At 42.9% G+C, this 20,607-nt stretch overlaps 1 protein-coding gene across 1 annotated transcript in view; it reads right to left on the bottom strand.

Moving 5' to 3' along the window:
- gpc3 (glypican 3) overlaps positions 1-20,607 on the bottom strand; it is a 104,619-nt gene that overhangs the window by 18,423 nt on the left and 65,589 nt on the right. The window contains exons 4-6 of the mRNA XM_020629647.3: positions 15,522-15,664; positions 14,842-14,967; positions 9,789-9,900 (exon numbers count right to left, since the gene is read on the bottom strand). Of these exons, the coding sequence (XP_020485303.1) occupies positions 9,789-9,900; positions 14,842-14,967; positions 15,522-15,664 (381 nt within the window). The remainder of the gene's footprint in view (positions 1-9,788; positions 9,901-14,841; positions 14,968-15,521; positions 15,665-20,607) is intronic.

Genomic DNA, 20,607 nt, shown 5'->3' with positions numbered 1-20,607 from the left:
ATTCGCTCCGGTATCATCAGCTCGTACTTAACTCTTTTGGTTTGCTCTGTAAGCCATGGGTGGCAGCTATTTTAAAGAAAAACGAAAAAGGTGCAAGCTGACGCGTACCAAAACACCCTATAACCTAAGCATTATGTGGCTAAAGAAGCAGGATTTCTCTATGGAGCTGTTTGAGACAACAAAGACTTTTAGGGAGAGTGAATATTGCTCCTTAATCCATCAAGAGCCCAGAAAGAAAATACCAATTAATTAAGCTAAAGCTGCTCTGTGTCTACTGGATATGCTGGTAGGAAACTGTTACAAAGAATGTAAGCAATGACAGCTATAGGCCTTTTTTTGGAAATTACCGAGATCCAAGACACAGGCGGAAGACAAAAGGCAAAAGAAGAGGTGAAAATGATTTGTTACAGTGTAGCCGTGTTGGTTATGCTGGGAGACTAATATTCTTTCTCTGCACAGATAAACTAAGAAAGCATAACTATTGGGCAGAACCCTGTTCAAGTGTGTCCTCCAGGGTTTTGACAACATGAAAGTTTGGGTGATACATGCGCTGTTCAGCTTTGTTTCTTTGCCAAGAAGCCTTGGCTTGTGTCCAAGATTTTGTCTGCATGTCTGATTGTCTGTGAGTTGTGTGTCTTGCCCTTCTACATTTCTCTATAGCATTGTTGCCAATCCTAAATATGGGCTTAGAATTTACTTGGTGAATACTATCTTCCCAAAGAGAAAAAAAAATAGTGTACTACATTCAAGCAAGACTGATACAGGTGCAGGACAACAAAATGTAGTAAATGCAGAAACAAGAGAAAGGTCTGCACACTGTTCACTGTTCCTCAGCCTGAGGCAGATCTTTTGGATCGAAACATTGCCCTGTTTCAAATAAAGTTGCTCATTGGGAGGGGAACAGTATGCAGACTTTCTCTTTTTTTATGCAGTGAATATCTTCCTCCCAATAAAAACAAATTGGCCAGTACTAAGAAAAATAATGACCCAAATTGTTCTTCAATGAAGTCATCCTTGAACTTGAACACTGCTAAAGAAGCCGGTGCTCACATTAGTGAGGTCAGCAGTCTTTCTTCATGATCATGTAAGAGGCATATTTCAGCTGTTTTTAACACTGAAATCCAAAGAACATAACGCACAGCACACTGTTTTAATTTTATTCAGCGTCACAGCCGATGGGTGAGTGTGTTAGACCAATCAAACACAAATCAGCATCAACTATTTATATTGTTATAAATTAAGAAAATCCACTTTCATTACAAATAATCCCCTCATGGACTCTGAGCTGATAAGCTTGTATGGAGTTTGCAGACCAGCTTTTAGGAGGAGGAGAGATGCAGGGAGAAAAGCAGGAGAGGATTGAATGAGAGACAACATGGAAGTCAGACAGAAGAATGACAGGAGGCCCTTTCCACACAGTGAGTCATGGAAATCTCCTCAGCCCTGACAGGCAGAGTGGTGATTTTAGAACGACAGCCTGGCCTGCAGTTTATCCGCTGCCCGCGACTTCTTACTCAACTGAACCTAGAATGAAAAGAGGAGGGGAGACCTCTTCATTCTTCCCACTGTTTTTTCTCTCTCTCTCCCCCCCCCCTCCCCTTGACTTCCTCTATCTGGTCAAGTATGTCACGCAACGGGAGCCGAGCTCCAGACAGTAAATGCAGACAAGATTAATTTCCTGATGTTAATTCCAGTTGGAACAGAAAACAGAAGGGGAAAAAGGGAGCTCTCCCGTCCTGTGTTAAACTGGGCGTGTGTCCACTCCACCTTTCTGACTAAGCCCATAAGGCTATTTCCAGATTTCTCCAGTGTGGAGTGAAATCTGTCTGAATTTTTAGACTTTGTTGGCAGAGATTTTGGTTCTCTAGTGGGTTGAGCTCACCAGCTATTGAAAACTTTCTACATGTAGAAGGCAGAGTCAGTCAGTTGTTGTCAAGGCATCTTCTGTCAGTGTTTTTTTTAATGAATACACAGGGTTAAGTCCCCCGATGGAATGACAACATTTTCAAATCTTTTTGAGGCTAATCAAATGAACATCCTGACTCATGTCTGTGAATATGCTTGATTGTCTGCTTGGGGTTTAATAGTTTAAAAAGTCTCATTCCTGCACAGGTCGCTGGATGCTAAATCAGATTACGCTCCTCAGACAATCTCTTTTTGTCTGCTGCTCGTCTGCTTTACATGTTATCGCTGTGGTTCCCAGAGTCATGTGTTGCTAAGAAACCCTCCACTTCCACATCAGCAGACCGCCACTGTGTCTCATGATCACACCTAGTGGGAGCCGGTGTATGCTCAGTTGGGAAAGCAGATAATAAAGGGTGGAGTGGTCTATTCTTGAACAAGCTTTAGTGTTTAGTGGGGCTACAACCAGCTGTCTGCTCTGCTGAAAAGTAGCTCGACACAGACAAAATGGAGTTGTTAAAGATGTGGGGGAGGGTAAAGAGAAAAAAGAGGAAAACTACCGCATGCAAAAAAAGGTGAAGTTTTGTAGGAAGATAAAAGGACATAGAGGAGAGGGAAAGCTAAACGTTAGGGAGTGCTAACGTTTTGACAGGTCCAAAGAGGAGCCTCAAATCTGCTTTGCCCCCCAGAGTACACCCCCCTCCCACCCCCCCAACAATAGGCAGAGGAGGTCCCTGACCCTCCCAGGGAGACCCTGTGATGACCTAGCAGAGACAGGAAACAGGAAGTGTGACCCCTGACCTCATTGGGGCGATCCTGTTACACAGCAACACGTGACTTTGCCCAGTGACAACAAACCCAGGATGTGTGGATCAGATCAGATACTGCAGCAGGAAGACTCAGCTGTTCATGTCTATGCTCCCTGACAGCTCAAAGACATATTAGACAGAGAGACTGAACAGCCCCCGACATGTAACACACATCACAGGTAAAAAAAAAAGAAAAACACACTGTGTGCTGTGGTACCTGGTTACAGGCTGTCTGGCTTGTGCAGCAGGGTTTTTTTTATAAGCCGCCTATGTGATAATAATACCCAGTGGGGGGGGGGGGGGGGGTAGTGGTGTGGAAGCAAAGGAGTGAGGGTAGGGGGGGGTGACCCTGGTTTGGGCCTCAAGGCTGGTGGTGGCTGCGGCGGTGGTGGTGGTGGTGGGTTGGTGACTCGGAGGGAAGCGAGGCAGAGGTAAGGAGGTAAGGAGGAATGGGTGGTAGTGGTAGAAGAGGATGGTTGGGCCTCATTAGCAGGCAGACTAATTGGGAGGAAAAGGGCCCTCACATGCTCTGTCTGACCTCCCAGCCAGCAGGGGAGAAAGCCAGGGTGGGAGAGGGGTGTGTGGGAGTGAGTGTGTGGGCAGAGGGTGTCTGATAGTTGGATTCCTTAAGAAGAGGAAGCATAACTCCTCATATCTAAAACATACAGAAGCCTCCAGAAAGTGAGAGGACAAAATGCATGTGTGGCGCCCTAACAGGGATCCGTCTCCACGAACGCCCTGCAGCTCCTTAGAAGTTTACACCAGGTGTCACACTTCATTTAAAGAACCCTCATGGCTTAGCCCTGTTCTCAAATATAGCGGCACAACAGCCCTTCTTCCTCCTCTGCTTCCAAGCGGTTGAACTTTACACATAAAAACTAGTAAGGCAAGTGGACAAAGGCCCTGGGGGGGTATATTAAATAACGCTTTAAAAACCCCTCAGTAAATAAGATCAAACAGAAGTCAGCCTCTTTGACTGGAGCAGGTATAATGGCCAGGTTAGCAAGTGTACGTTGACAAAACAGCAGGCCCAGTCTAACACCCATGTTGTCTTTAAGTCTGATTTAAGCACTGCCCGGAGGTTAAAGCCACAGCATGCTGATCTGCTCATAAAGCAGCTTCCATTTTATCTTTGCTGATATTTTTGTAAACATTTAACTTTATTTGTTTCTATATTTCAAAGAGTACTTACAGCACTGATTTATTTTATAGCCACTTGTAGCTGCTCTATATCATCTTGAAATGTATCCGTTATATTATTTGTCCTAACTACATGATTAACAGCCACAAGTGTGCACAACAAAAACCCGGCCTTGCACAAGTGTGTGTTTGAGTTATATAGTAAATGTTGTATTCTGTACGGGGCATGCACAAGGTGTTGAGCACACGCTGCTCGGGCTCTGGTGGCTCTGAGGAAGTGAGACTGCGTGATGGAATTTGTGGCGCTCGGGATCTGGTTTATTTTCCAGCCCTGGATTCCTGTCCTACCTGCAGGATTTTCCCAGGTTCTGGCTTCAATTAGACTGGGAAGCTGGGACGAGGGGAGAGGGAGGGGGAGGGGAGGGGGAGTGGGGGGGGGGATCTTTGGGTTTAGGAATGGGGGAACGGGAAGGGGCAGGGGGGGAGGGAAGGGAAGGGCGACAGAGCTGGAGTCTGTCACACACAACTCAGCACAGCTGGGGAGATGGAAAGAAAGGTAAGGAACAGGGAGAGGTAGGGAATGCTTAAAAAGGTTATAAGGTGCTTAAGAACACAAAGTCTGGCACGCGATATGAAGATGTTTGTTATCCTTCAAATGAGAGAGCAATTTTAGGAGTGGAAGATGAAATAATTGTTTTTCTAGCCGAAAAGGGATTCCTAAAGATGTTCAACAAAGATGTCTTTCATATCCATGTTATTCCATATGTATCTCTGCAAACAGTGTCATGTTGCCAAGACGTGGCTGTCAGAGTAATCCCAAGAGGTCTGACCCTCCAATTGGCAAACTCATCCGACAAATGAGCGGGAAACACTCAGTAATCAAAGGCCAATCATATAATTGCTCTATTTTGCCACTAGCTCAACCATCTCTTGTGAGATTAGTTGTTCAGGGGGGAAACCTGATACTCTGGGAAGTTAAACAGATGTTCTGAAAAACAAACTCATCCCCTCAGAACAAGAACACATCACCGAGATTATGTGATCTTATTAAAGAGCACAGCCTTCAGATATGTGTCTTCACACGGGAACACACTTAGCTAGTTTGTAAAATGAAAGCATTAATGAAGCACCAGAGAAGTTCTCATTAAGAACGGAACTAGACTTTTCAAACTGTCATCGCAGGAACAGTTCAGTTTCAACCATACGGCCAAGGAAAGCACGTTAGACTGCACTCATCTTTATCAGCTTGAACATGCTGCAGATACAGGTCACAGCGGACAGACAGGACCTCACACAGGAATTTGTTACACAGTGTAAGCATGAACAAAAATGTCCATGGCTCCTCACAGACTCCTGCGCTGTTTAAAGTTTCCAAGTCGAGAAGTAATGAGCGAGGGAGAAAGTCATTTCTCTTCATACATTTATAGAGCACAGTTCACTTCAACTTGGCCTCAGCTCAGTCATGACATCAGCTGCTTTAGGCGTGAGAATGCCTTGTTTAACAAGTGGAGGCGATTTTTTTTTTCTCCCCCCCTTTGGTGTTTAGTTTAGCTGCACAAAGACACAAATACAAGGGTCTCCCTGCCAGACAGTCTCTGTATCTGCTGACACTCTGATCAACACTGACAACGTGAGAAATGACACATTTCCGCTGCATAGTTACATTTCACAGGGCCATCGTCACGGAGCACTTAGGAGTGGAGGAATGAAACATCAGGGGGATTAAAGTTGGAAGGAAGTAGATTCTTTGGAGGGGTCCCAGGTTCCCCTCGCTGTTGGAGAGTGTTTAGCCCCTATATTTTATGACTTAGTCGTGCAAACTGAGGGCTGGGACTAATTCTTGGTTTTTAAAAAAAGTGGGTCACTCATTACAAACTTGAATGTTTGCGTCCACAGTTTGAGCAGAAAGAGGAATAATGTTCATTTAAATGGTAAACCTATAGAGGATACGAGAGCTTCATAGAGCTTGTAAAGACCAGATTTAGAGTGCCCTGTGTCCTGAATGTGGAGCTGAATGCATATAAAGAACAATACTGTACACATTTCCCTGCCTGTAGCTCTTAACATACTGTACACCATGAACACATGGACAGCGTCATGAGATTGAAATACCACAGGTTTACATCAGCAGATACAGATATTGTCTCGTTGTTGGCTTGTCCTTGTTCACTCTGCAGAAAACGGGCAGATGAAAGTAGTTATCTATACGAGTTATTTGGCCCGTTCTCTTACATCGGTTTGTTAATAAGTCCTTTTTGCTTTTAGCTGCACAACATCCAGAGCTGGTGGTCTTTGAGTTGACCGTGAGGCGGAGACCTTGTAAAAACTGCTTTTAACCAAACAACCTCCCTTTCTCCAGAGCCGTTAGAAGTTGTTTACAGCATGCCGGCTCAGAGCAGCTATGGCAAAGAAATCCTCTGTTGAGACAATAAACTTTTAGTAGGATTATAAAGCGAGTTAAGAGTTCTGTCTGTTTGGTTGAATATGACATCAGTCAACTGGCAGATATGCTTTTACTCATGCTATAGCACCGTGGCTCTCTTTTCAGTCTGCCTGCAGTCCGCTCTCCTACACCAACAACTGGATGGATAAATCTGAATGCCGTGCTGATCACCTGAGTTTTTATCTAATGTGTCAGCATGTCAAGTTTTCACTGAGCCAATGAAAAATCTCAGCATTAACAAAATGGAGTGACAGTGTTTTTATGTGGAAATTCATTGTTTTAAGAGTTTGGCCTGACTTTTTATCTCTCGTTTAATGACCTTCAAAGTGCCATGTCTTTGAATATTTTGCTTGGATTGGTGTAAAATACTGTCTTGTCATCAATGGTCCTTGTAGGATCAGTCCTAACTCACATGCTGTTTTTCTGAGTTTTTATTTTAAAGATTTATTTTGGGGGCTTTTTATGCCTTTATATAAAATAGGTTAGTGGATAGAGATGGAAATCAGGGAGAGAGAGAGAGCAGGGAATGACCTGAGGGAAAGGAGCCACATGTCGGCTCTGAAACCTGGTCTGCCCGCTTGGAGGATTAAAACCTCCGTACATGTGGTGCGCACACTAACCTCTAGACTAGCGGCGCCTCCTTTCTGACTTTCTTTAATACCTTCTTGATTGATTGCGGTCTAAGTGACATATCTCATCAAACTGTTGGATGGACACATTGTTACACATATTAACTTAAATAAATAATGTAAAACATAGATTTGTTCAAGACTAAATCTTTTCAAATATAAGCATATTAACTTCCTTGACATAATAACATAGTAAGCATTATCATTGCTAATCTGTAACTGCTTTCATTGTGAGCATGTTAGCATGCTGACATTAGCATTTATCAACATAAACCATACATTTTAACATCACAAATTTGATAAGAGGTTGTATAAACATTTCAAGGAAAGTGACTGAAAATGCTGACAAAATGATAAAAATTGATAAAAATTGATACATAAACAGAAACCTACAAGACATGACATCTGACAAAGCTCTAAGGCACAAAAAAATTAATAATGTCAACCTAACAAAGAAAGTTTAACTGTAGGACTTTTATTTTACATTGCATCATATTGATGTGTTCCTTTATTTGTGTACGTGTACCCTATTCTGGTATTTATCTGAAGCAAGAAATATTTGAGGAATCTAAATTCTACACAAATGTCTATGAGTCATAAACAGTTTTACTGCACATGAAATATTCCGTCAAGCGCGCTCAGTCTTTTGTCAGATGTTATTCCAGCCCATTGATGTTGAGATCTAAAGGAAGTTGGAGTTCAAGCAGCAGTGTGTTTGACTTGTATGGTCATCAGATATGGGATTAAAAGCTCCCATGTGAATAGTCAATCTGCATAAATATCAGGCTTTTGTACAAACACAATTAAAGCTCCATTTATGTCCACATGTGTGCCACGTCATCAGTAACACATGGGAGCCAATGAAAAACAAGTGTTAAAATGACTGAGAGCATTTCACACACACACACACACACACACACACACAAACACACACACACACACACACACACACACACACACACACACACACACACACACACACACACACACACACACACTGAGGGAAAGAGAGCTTTTCTGTGTTTGAAACAACAAGCTCAGTCAGATTAACAAACTGTATTTTCTTGCAGAATCTCATCAAAAGCCTCTCAGGAACCTGATCCACAAGATCAACAGTATGCAGAGACGCTTTGCTGGTCATCATGGGCACAAATATGTGTCCCTGTTAGAGCAGGACGTTTGGAAGGCGTATTACATGTTTACCAAGTCTTGTGTGTTCAGGATTAGGAGATACTTCGGTATTAATGGCATCGTATCCTCAAACACATACTTGTTCTTAAAATGTAGCAATATTGCAAAAGAAATAAGAAAAAGAGCCGACCATAAACTCAAAGCTGGTCATACAGATTTTAAGCCAGAAAAGTCAAATTTATATGGAAGAGAAAATAAAGCTGAGCTGTAAAATGATTACCAAAACTGTCCCATGTAAACATCCATCAGAGTTCACTGTGCTCTGATTCCTCTAAAATCAACCTGCCTACAAACTGTACTTTATTTTTGGGCTTTTTATGCCTTTATTAAGAGATATAGTGGATAGAGTCAGAAATCAGGGAGAGAGAGAGAGAGAGAGAGAGTGAGCTCCACTGCGCCACTGGGCTCGTCTGGCAGTTTGATCATGTAATGATGGTTTATTAATAACATTTTACCCTAAATGTTTTTGTTGGCTACCAAACAAAGTGACTTTTTTAAATGTTAGGTCACAGCCTGACTGGCTGCCTGCTACACGTTTTTTTAGGCAATGCTTGGTCAAAATGAGGAGTTTTCTGAAAGAGTAGAAAACACGGCCCAAACGTGAGATTAACATTATTATTGACTAGAATGGTTTTAAATTCAAATCAGGGATATATCATGTCAGGAATTTTTAAGAGGTTGGTGGTATTTGAAACACATATCAGTCCTGTTTGGGATCCCTCCTCTCTCGCAGAAGGACTGAGTGCCCCTGAGGTCATGCAGCAAAAGTAATTGAGAAAATTATAGAGTATTTAACTTCAACCCAACACATTTCTCTGGAGGCTCTCTGGTTGTCAAAGGTGAGCTGAGGATCTCACAGGTTGTTTAAACAGGGGAGGAGTATTGTAATCCACAGTGACAGGCCTGTAGCACTCAGAAACTCTCTCTCACACACACACACACACACACACACACACACACACACACACACACACACACACACACTCAAACTCACAGCAGTCCTATGTGCTGACAGCTACAAGTGTAACCACCAAGAACCAGGAAATAAGGACAGATCTGTGGGCTGATATGTCCATACCTACAGCGGCTGACTTTGAGTGAGCATGCAAACCCACTTCTAAAGGTGGTTTCCATGGTGACCACAGCAGCAAAAAAAGAGGGCTTTGGCCTTGATGACAGGTGGGGCTTGCTTTTGATGGAGGGAATCATTTCTGTCCATCATAATAACTCCCCAGAAAAAGTGCTCTCTTCAGGTGGTGTGTCTATTCCCTTGAGGCTGTGTAGATGTGTCAGAACTGACCAGAACGTTTCCTCTCAATAGAATTTGGTTTCAAAAGAACAAGGTTTCAGCATCACCTTGAACGCAGCTTGTCAATGGAGTTTCTCTCTAAAAATCTGAGAGAAAGGTCCGTCACAGCACAAAGCATTTTTATGTCACAAGTTCATTGTTTTGACACATGCAGGAGCAGCTGAATGAGACCCTCAAGGACTTTAAAATCAATGCCCAAGCTGTAGACCAAGAGGTGGAACCAACAGTCAGGTAAACCCTAACACCTCCACAGAGCAGAGGGCGATCTGTGCGCACACAGAAAAACTTCCTTTTTGAAGTGTCACTGTAAAAGACCCAGCAGGAACAAACACACAGCCATCTGCAAACACATTCACACTGCTCACCTGGTTGATGTGTTTGAGTTTGTCTATAATCTGGTTGATGATTGGCTCAGGAGGCTTGTTGCTTCGGGCCTCAGAGCCAGAGTGAGTCCGCTTCGGGCCAGGACCAGCAAACCTGGCAGACAGGAAGAAAAAAATACTGACTCAGATCTTACAGTATATGTTTCTGATTACTTAGTCACTGAATTTAAAACAACCCCAATGCAAACATTATGAGAAGAAGACTTGAGGTACTGGGGACTGCTCCTTCCTTCCAAACAAGGTGTTTATCACCACCTAGTGGTCACCAGCAGAATGACAGCTCCTCTGGTTTTCAGTTTAGGAGATGTTCTTCAGGGCTGGAAAGTTAATTTGTAATTTAATCCTGACAAAAGGACACAGTTTATTTTCATTGGAGACATAATATTTATGTTATCTTTTATTTATCTTTTCATAAAAGCAGAGGACACTCCTAGAAGTTAAGTATTTATGTTCAGATGTTTTAGCATAAGCCTCTGGATATTTATTCAATTGTTGAGAACATCTGACAAAAGAAAATCTCAGAGGAGTTCCATTATAATATAAAGACTGGCCGATGATTTAAGCACGTTAAACTGGCCAATGAGTAACTCTAAATCATATCTTGTGTTAATGAGCGGACTTTAGCAGAGATATTCTTCTTTCTGAGGGTACATTTAGTCTAAGCCAGTCATGCAGGCAGGTGCTGACATGTCTGAGCGTAGCTGAGGAAACATGGCTGTGTTAACACCTGCGTCTGTTTTCAAGAGGAGGAGCTGAGGAGACTCAAACTTTCCTGCAGGTGTTTCTTTGTGCGAGATATTAACCCTTTCCTATCCACCATCAAGGCTCTGTGGAGACTAGCCTCTCCTGCCTCCTTCCTTAGAAGAGAAGTTTAGATCAGCAGGAAGCCGTAGCTGAGGAATACAGCCCCATGGAGGCTGTATTCCTCCAACAAGCGACCCAGGTTTGAATCCAACCTGTTGATCCTTTCCCGCCTGTCATTCCCCCTCTCTCACCCCCATTTCTGACTCTATCCACTGTCCACAAGAAAGCCATAAAAATCCCCAAAATAAACCTTTAAAAGAAAGAAGTTTAGACAATCTAGAGTCGGCACTGACAGCATATACTGCATCCTCCCCAGGCACCACTGTGATATGAGGAGTGGTGAGGGTGGAGGTGATATCTCAGTGTAAATGTCATCTGCTATATTGCAGCAAATGTTAGAAAGACGAAGGACAAATAGGCGGGAGAGAGGAATTCAAGAGACGAGGCTAGTCAGGAAGAAAGAGCCCTGAAAAGGTGCGTGCAAAGTATGAGGTCATGATCTGTTCTCATCTCTGTGACACACACACACACACACACACACACACACACACACACACACACACACACCTTTCACCTGACACTATTCTATTCATCAGTCCCTTTAAGACAGACTTTTCATTAAACTCAAATTACATTTCCTCGGTTATTTATTCTTCTTCTTAGCGATGATCTCACTCCCTCTCCGCTGCTAATTATCACATTAATAATGGAGTGAGATGTGTGATCCATTATGGAGAGTAAAAGAGGAAATATGGGTTGGGGAAGGAGGATTAGGGGACGCAGATGTTGAGTGGCGATAAGGAGCCGAGGCAGGTTGATGTTTCACATGATAGATGCCGGCCAGATCTTTTTACCGGGACATGAATAACTGTGGCTCTCAGATGTTTGTTATCTGATTGTTTGTGTGTTATTGTTTGCTGCTAGTTGAGCTGATCAGACCACTTACCTCCAATGATAACCTAATCTAATCTTACACTCATTAGCATGCCATTAGGAGCGGTCTGAATGAGATCCCTCTCACAGCAGAATAAACAACAGCAGGAGAAGTGACACGTGAGTCCAGGTGTTGATAGAACTCATAATGGAGTCTGACACATTCAGCCTGACCACACATTCAGTCCCATGGGGTAGTAAAAGGGTTAATAGCTGTGAACACACTTCTACTGCGGCTGAATGTCATGTAGAGCAAGAATTAAATCAAATTACAATGACGTAATAAAAAGAGCTGTAAGAGACGGGATGTGAATCACTGGGACGCTGAGGGGGGCCACAGCTCACTTTGTCAAATAATCAGTGTTCTCTGCAGGTGTGTTATTTGTTTGGTTTAAAAACTTAGAAAAATGACATAACGTATAAAACTTTTTCCGACAGTGTTACATTTTATAAAATTTGTTTAAAGGTGTACATCAAGCTTGGTTAGAGGAATGTCTTATGTTTTGTTTCCTCTCCTCTCCTCTCCTCTCCTCTCCTCTCCTCTCCTCTCCTCTCCTCTCCTCTCTTCTCCTGTCCTCTCCTCTCCTCTCCTCTCCTCTCCTCTCCTCTCCTCTCCTCTCCTCTCCTCTCCTCTCCTCTCATCTATCTCTCCACCTCTGGCTATCCTGAAATAGCTGATCAATTATAGAATGGATTACAGAGAGATTTCATTTCTCGTTTACTGACTTTGTTTGTCCGCTGTCTTTGCCTCTGACTCTCCCATTCCAGAGTATTCATAGAAATTACAACATGCAGTTGGATGTGTTCAGACATTTGTGTTCACTTTGCATGTAATGCTGGCCTTACACCTACAAACTTTTCAAGCCATTTCAAAGTCATGGACAAATTTCCAAACTCGGAATAAAATCATGAGAGTCTTGCTGGAGTTGGGGCTCCTGTGATCTCTCTCTCTCTCTCGCTCTCTCTCTCTCTCGCTCTCTCTCTCTCTCTCTCTCTCTTTGGTGTGAGGTGGTCATACGGATGAATCGTGTTGTATTTTCTACAGCAATCCCTTAACTTTTTAACCCCACCTGCTGTGGTTAGTGCTTACTGGAAAAAGTTACAAAATGCTAACATGCCAAACTAAATATGTTTTATCCCTTCAGCTTCTGGCTGTTGAATGCTGAACAATGTTAATTGATTTACTGTATGTAACTGCTTCTATACACTTAGGTCACCTGTAAGGTCTATTCATTTATGTTTCTATTTATTGAATACATTTCTAGCTTTGTATTTTTAAATTTCTATATTAGCTAGCTCTGGCTTCTTATTTGGTGAAATGTTGTTTCTGACATGTGAATGTAATCGTCTGAGTGCTGCTGTGACTGGCTTTGTTTTCTGTATATTGTCTTGGCTTCTTTCAATGACCTGGTAGGCTGTGCACATGAATTGCCCTTCTGGATTAATAAAGTTGTTTGATTCTTAATCTGAATCTAAAGTTTAACGTGGAAAAATCCCACCTTCTATACCAGGCTAACGTTCAAGTTTTAGCATGTACATGATGACATTAGCAGCAGCTTCGACAGGTCTAGTTGACTCCTGTTAATGTTTTAATGGATACCCAAAAATCTGGCCAAAAAAAGACCAGCCTTTTTGCTAACATAGAAATATTTCAGTAATATTAATCTATGCCAAATACGAACTAATGAAATCCTGATACAGAGACAGAAATGTTCCCTTTTACAAAGTGCTCCTTTTTTAATCTCTGTGTAAATTACAGTGAATTTATTTGGGGGGATCTTGTGTGTGATTTATTTTGCAAAGGAACGGCTAAAATAATTTATTTTAAGACCATTAAAAGAGTCTCCTCGTCTTGCAAAGTAAACACCAATCTTCCACTTCTCCTAACCTCTTCTTCTCTTATTTGTATACACTCCCTAGATTCAATGTTTACAGTTGACACATCATCTAATCTTTTATCACTTATCACACATGAATGACTTTAAACTGTTATTTGATCCAAAAGAGCAATAAAAATATATATTTTCAAGTTGACTAGGCGTCAGAGCTGTTATCACAGTTTTCAGTTTAACGCCCTCTGATCCTGGCTCTAGGTGGGACGGTAAATAAGCCTGATGAAAAGCCTCACATTTAGCTCCACAGATCACTCCTCAGGTATTGAAAAACATTCAGTACCCGACACCTTTTAGTGCTGACTCTCTCCTAAACCCAGTCTAATTTTATCTGTACGGGACAATATGAGTACGAGAGCCAAGTCTGGCTCAGATGAGGTCCTTTCTGGGATAATGGAAGACAATCCAGAACAAATCTCAGAGTGAAAATGTACCTGGAGTGAATTTGCAGACATATGCCCTCACAGATGACACAGAGAATTGCTTGCCTCGAGGCATTGTAATCTCTCTATCATTTTCCAGCCTCCTTGCACCTTCCTATCACACTTTTTGGTCCAGCTTGTAATCATCCCCTCAGGACAGATTTGCCCCCTTGCCAACGTAATGTCTCCTCCAAAGATTGAGGCTTTTCCCCCCCCATCTTTGTTGCAGACTCTATTTCAAAAGTGTATTTATTCTTAGTCCACTTTGGAAGAAAGAGGCAACACATTAACCTGCAGCGCTTTCTCGTTTGAAATGTGTGTCTCTGCATTGATTAAATTCCACACATAATTTACACAGCAAGAAGAGAAAAAAGATGGTTATCTACACCTATGTGAGCCAAATTGAAATTGGGGCGGGCGGAAACGGGGGAAGTTATGATGTGCGCAGGCAAAGGACAGGGGTGAAGTGAAATATTATGAAAAACCAAATGAGGTTCTGCAGGGTGCACAGGAGATGTTGGATGATGGAGGAGAGAACGATCGAAACAGCAATTAACTAAGCCAGAAGAAGGTGACAGCATGCCTGACATTAATAACATCCCACAGAGCCAAAGTCAAGATTTACACTCACACTCAGTGGGAGAGTGGGGCCCCTCTTGTGCTGCTCATCAGCTCTGGGCAAACTTACCCTTCAATTCACCTACACAATCCTGGATGTGCTGCTGGAGACATCAGAACTCAACACTCTGAGCAGACTGTTTTGTGTAACTGATTTTTAAAAAGACAATAAGACACCTTCCTGCAGGCTGTAGGGTGCACTAAGGGGTGATTTTTTAGGGCATTAAATGTATACTAATTGTTTTACCTATAGACCTGCGATTGACCCTGCATCTCGCCTAGTGAAAGCTGGGATTGTCTCCAGCCGACTGCGACCCCGAACAGGGCAAGCGGTAAAGATAACGGATGGATGGATGGATGTCTCACCTGTCTGTCATTTCCTGCCCATTCCAGCAGAGGGAGTGGTTCGTTGGAGCAGGCTCACGGCTGCACAGTGCCTCCCCAAGACCACTGTAGAAGGAGCTGAAGCCCCTCAGGTTGGATATGAACTCCCTGAAGTAGGCAAAAAAAAAAAAAAGGAAATGTTCAACACAAGGAGACAATGAACAAAACTTTGCTTAATCTAAATACGACTCAGCAGTTCCAAAAGGTAAATAAAATAAACTGTCATCAGTGAAAGAAGAAGAGAAAAAGGAGAAACACAGAGAACAATATTCAGATGTAGAATAAGAAAGGAGATTCAGCTTGATAACAGTGAAATCAGGTCGATGAGATCCCTCTTGAGAAAAAGAGAGTAAAAGAGTCAGGAATAAGCTGTGTCTTCTCTCCTAATTGACATTAATCTGGTCATTGTGCTGCTGAGGCCAGCAGCCCCACTGGGCATTATTACACTGTTCATTTAAGCCTGTTATTGTAAGGTGGCTATAAAAACACTCCAGAGCAGAATGGACGACTGTCACACGGAAGCAGGAGAGAACATGTCCACAGTGTGAAGGACTTTATTTGTCTGTTAGACATATATAATCCCTCTGTGGTCTGGGGAGCGTGTGCTGCCTCATCAGCTGGACGGCTCTTTGTCTGGAGTACATGGATTGTGATTTCCTCACCTGCGGAGGCCGGCCAAAGTCTCATCAGAGTCCGAGGAAAGGGGCTGTGCATCGCGAGTATCAGAGGCAGCAGGAGACTGGGGAGGAGGGGGTGCAACGGAGCGAGAAGCCCGCTGAGGAGTTTGTCCACACATCCCGCTCACCTGCAGAGAGAGAGAGGAAAATGAGAAAGCAGGAGTGAGAGAGTGATTCCGCTCCTCTAACCTCTTCACCCCACTTATGTTTCATTGCTCCCAGTTCCCCCGGCCCTGAGCCTGTTTATTGAAACTCTTAATAGCACTGACACTGCACACTGGAAGAACCCGTCAGGAGCCAAACTGCCGGCCTTACTCAGCTGAGCTCCTCCGCAAATTGTCATCTGTTTGGGTTTGTTTATTTTTGGGAGGGATGAAAGCGAAGGGATTTGCATAACAAACAAGTCATTGTATCCTCTGCCAGCCGTTTCTGCCTTGTTCGAAATTTGTAATCATAACACTCCAAAACCGTGAGCGTGAAAATGAGGCCTTTCGTTTGCTTCTTCATTCCCCATATAAATGCCATTGTGTTTCCACGTGGGACAACATAACAATAATAAATAAGAAGTCCCCTCTCTGTCTCTCAGAGATAATGGACCTGGCACATTCTTTTCAGGTGCAATAAAAATGCAAATGGTTGTTAATGTTTAGCTTGTGGTTTAATGATTTGCCGGTGGTTTAATTTCCCCCGGGGATGCTGGCCCGGGCTTAATTCTGCCATGTAATGTTCACAGCTAATTGTGCCCAGCTCCCCTGTAAGTGAATAGGCTGGCACCACTGCTGCTGAATACTGATGTGAGCAGATAGAGCCGCACTGGACGTCTTTATCTGGTGGCAACCCAAGGCCACAGGCACACACACACACACACACACACACACACACACACACACACACACACACACACACACACACACAGACACACACACACTCATGCGACATATAAAGCAAACAGATTCAACTGTTATTTATTTAATTCATCATCTGACCTAAGCTCGTTTACATGACAAACACTTCTACCTTATATACTGACATTAAACAGTTACAATGATACATGCACACACACACACACACACACACACACACACACACACACACACACACACACACACCTCTCAACTGAATGCTGACACACACAGAAATGCTGATCAGCTGTAAGAGAGAATCATTGGGGTTAATCAATACAGCCTTGTCATCCAAGGATACAGTGACACCTTAATCTGCGCCTACACACACACACACACACACACACACACACACACACACACACACACACACACACACACACACACTTTAAAAATCATGATAGTACAAATGGTTGGGTTCCTCTGCTTCAAGCAATCACTGACACCAAGTATCCCTGATAACCATCTCCAATAACACATGCCCTACAGTCTGCTCGTAGAATAACACATACACACACAGGTGCACACATTTCGGCCCATTGTTTCTGCCATCCCATTCTCTTCCTCAACATCTTCTTCCCAGTGTATGCTCTTATTCTGCTGCGCCTGGAGCAAGTGCCAGTGCTCCCACAGGCCATGATTAATGTGATTGTAGCAGCGTTCCTCTTTTTTGTTTGTGCGTTCCCGGGAAGCCGTAGGGGAGTTGTGGCACAAGGGAAGAATGATTCAGCGCGTGGGCCCCCTCCAATGCATCCCCCCCTACTCACCGATTGTTTCCGGATTCTTCAAGGAAGGGGCTCATTAGAGGAGTATTAATATCACCCAGGGCTGGACTAACACAACCAACAGGAGAGTTTGCAGATAAAGCCTGGCTCAGCGTGAGAGCTGAGAAATATCTGCACACTTTTATCTGCACTGAGCAGCCCGTCTAGCTGAGCGAGAGAGCTGCTGAAAGCCAGTAATACAACACACACACACACACACACACACACACACACACACACACACACACACACACGTACAGATATACAGTATATGCCCATGCACACCTGCATCTCAGTTTCATGTGGCTCTATGTATGTGTACACATGGTGTAAAGATAAACTACAAACAGATCCTTTAGTGTTGTTAAAGTGGCAGCATACCATGTACAGCCGTGACAACATATTTGAGAATATTTGGTGAGTAATGTTTGTGTTTATGTGGAGAGATTGAGTCAGCACTCAGCCTCTCTCTTCCTCCTTCTTTTCCTCACGTCAACAGCGCAGTCATTGAACAGACTTCCAGTTAAAATGGATTTAACTGTAAAGGGTATAAGTTTAGACCCATTACTAACAGCTTTACAGGTAAAGGACAAAGAGGCAGGAATAACACAGTTCAGTAGATATCAGTATTACCAGAAACACTAACAGTACACTAACCTATGGACCAATCACATACACTAACCTATGGACCAATCACATACACTAACCTATGGACCAATCACATACACTAACCTCTCTCTCTCTCTCTCTCTCACGCTGAAGGTCTCTCGTGCAAAGCAACCTGCAGCCATCAACTGAGTTAATCCATCAGGAGATCATTTTCTTCGCCACACACAAACACACACACACACACACACCCACACACACACACACAAACACACACACACACCCACACACACACACACACACACACACACACACACACACACACACACACACACACACACACACACATACACTGATACAACAGTTCAAGGGTGTTGGTACCAACCAGAACCTAAGCACTAAGTTGAAGCTCTATAGCTAACATGTGGGTTAACGTTCTGATAAACAGTCAGGGGGCTACGGAGGCTCATCGGTGGCCACCATGCTGAAAATCCTGTCTCAGCCTAACTTTCAGTCAGCATAAGGACAAGCTGAGAGCTGGAGCTCAGGTGGGTTTTAAGCCTCCTGACAAACCGTCACCAAACAGCCACCTGTCAACCATGTCAGTTACGCGCCTAATATATCACGTTTTGTTTTCAAAAACAAAACGGATGCTAGTCTACAGGCTGTAGAGATGTTAATTTATGCTGTAAAAATGGCTTTTTGGACTGTGGTGTGTATGTGACTTCCTGGGGTCTTGGAGCCAGCCTCAAGTGGACCCTTGATGAAATGCAGGATTTTGCACTTCTGTATTGGCTTCATTTTCAACACCGGAGTTTGCCGCTTGGTACAGATAGACAATATTTAAAGTCTTATGTCTTAAGTGTTGTTGGAGCATGTTGAGGTGACCTCTTCAAGCCTTTCACTCTTCATGCACCTTGTTAGTTGGTGAAGCTGCCTTCTCTTAAAAAATGGATTAATGGTGACATGGATTGGAAATAGTCAACCTACCATAAAGATATATAAACAATTTAAGACCTCATCATTTGTCTAGATTTTAAATGCTTTTGATTGATTAACTTTCCTTTCTTTTTTATTTCTGAGTTTAACTCTATTTAAAGTTAAAGCACAATAAGGATGATTGAATGTGTTGACATCTGAAATTCACAGGATTATGTCAAATGTAAATACATTACACTGTAAATAGTCAAACGAGATACTTTTTCACTGTGGCAAAGAGTATCTAATTTTTCTTTTCTGGGGGCTTTTCATGTCTTTAGAGACAGGACAGTGGATGGAATCAGAAATCATGGAGGGAGAGAGAGTGTGGAATGACAGGCGGGAAAGGAGCACCAGGTCAGATTTGAACCCAGTCCACCCGCCTGGAGGACTATAGCCTCCTTACACGGGGCGTGCACACTAACCACTATGGGCTAATGACGCCCTGCAAAGATTATCTTTCAACATTTTTCTTCTACATCTTCAATCTTTATGTCATTGAAGTGTTCAGCTCTGGTGATTAACCAGATGTTTCTGTGATGGCTACAGAGTGTGGTGAGGTCATCTTCTCTTTGATGTAACTCCAGAAGAATGATATCTACTGAGTAAAAAGCTAATCTATTTGAAAATCACTCGGCTGGTGGTTATATTTGAGTCAATAATTGATTGATGTAAGGCTGTGCATTTTATTGGCAGTTGTATAAAGTATAAAGCATGCAGTATGTGCTTACACAGAGTAAGCTTTATTTCTTTCCGGCTCATCTTGAAATCTGACTCATCTGCTCAGTTCAGTACACATTTTTTGTAAACCCACAGGTTCAGGAATGTTAGCTTTACATGAATGAGATCAAACTAAATCCCCAAATATCTTGATGGAAGGAATTTGTTTATATTTTAGTCAAAGCTGGATTATAATTGTCAGTGCTGAAACACATAAAATGGATTAAATGCTGAATTTAATGGAAGATGTTAATCTCTTGAAAATAGATGAGTAAGCTGTTCAGATCACAGTCTCGTTTAAAATTAGATACTTTTTTTGATGCTTGTAAAAAAAAATGGATTTCACACTTCTCACTCAGAGCGCTGAAAAATCCTGAAGCATTTAAAGCTGTGACGGTTATTAAAGCTGGATGTCTTTCTGATTTTATAGACACTATTCTGATACAGATAAGAATGTAGGATGTGGGTCTGAAGTACACCACATGGCAGGATGAGGAAACGGTCAGAGGGATGTGATCCTTCTCAAAGAAGGTGCAATGGGGGGGGGGGCTGGTCTGCTTTGAGAAGGATCCATAACTCTCCTTTAATGTTGTGGTCAATATGAAGTTAGTGCCATCAGCTGGTTAGTTAGTTAGGTCAGGAAACAGTCATGAGACATAACAGCTATAAACTTAATATTTGACACCTCTGTTGAAGTATGGATTATATAAACCCAACAGAACAGGCTTTTGTGACCTGAGGAGCCTGGCTGGTTGTGTCCCCTGTGTTCACTGACATATTAGCAAGTGGGACAAAGTCATTGTTTTGCAAGTCACAAGGAAGTCACAAGTTTTTGGTCTCATGTCTTGAGTCAAGTCCTAAGTAAATACAGGCAGGTATTGAGTCCAGTCCCAAGTAATGACAGGCAAGTCCCAAGTCAAGATAGGCAAGTCTTGAGTCAAGTCTCAAGTGAAGACAGGCAAGTCCCGAGTCAAGTCCCAAGTGACGACAGGCAAGTCCCGAGTCAAGTCTCAAGTGAAGACAGGCAAGTCCCGAGTCAAGTCTCAAGTGAAGACAGGCAAGTCCCGAGTCAAATCTCAAGTGAAGACAGGCAAGTCCCGA

Source organism: Labrus bergylta, chromosome 9 (genome assembly GCF_963930695.1).
Source record: "Labrus bergylta chromosome 9, fLabBer1.1, whole genome shotgun sequence".
In the NCBI taxonomy this organism is placed as follows: Eukaryota; Metazoa; Chordata; class Actinopteri; order Labriformes; family Labridae; genus Labrus; species Labrus bergylta.
Note: the sequence above shows the minus strand (reverse complement) of the source record. Positions and strands in the feature narration are given on the sequence as shown.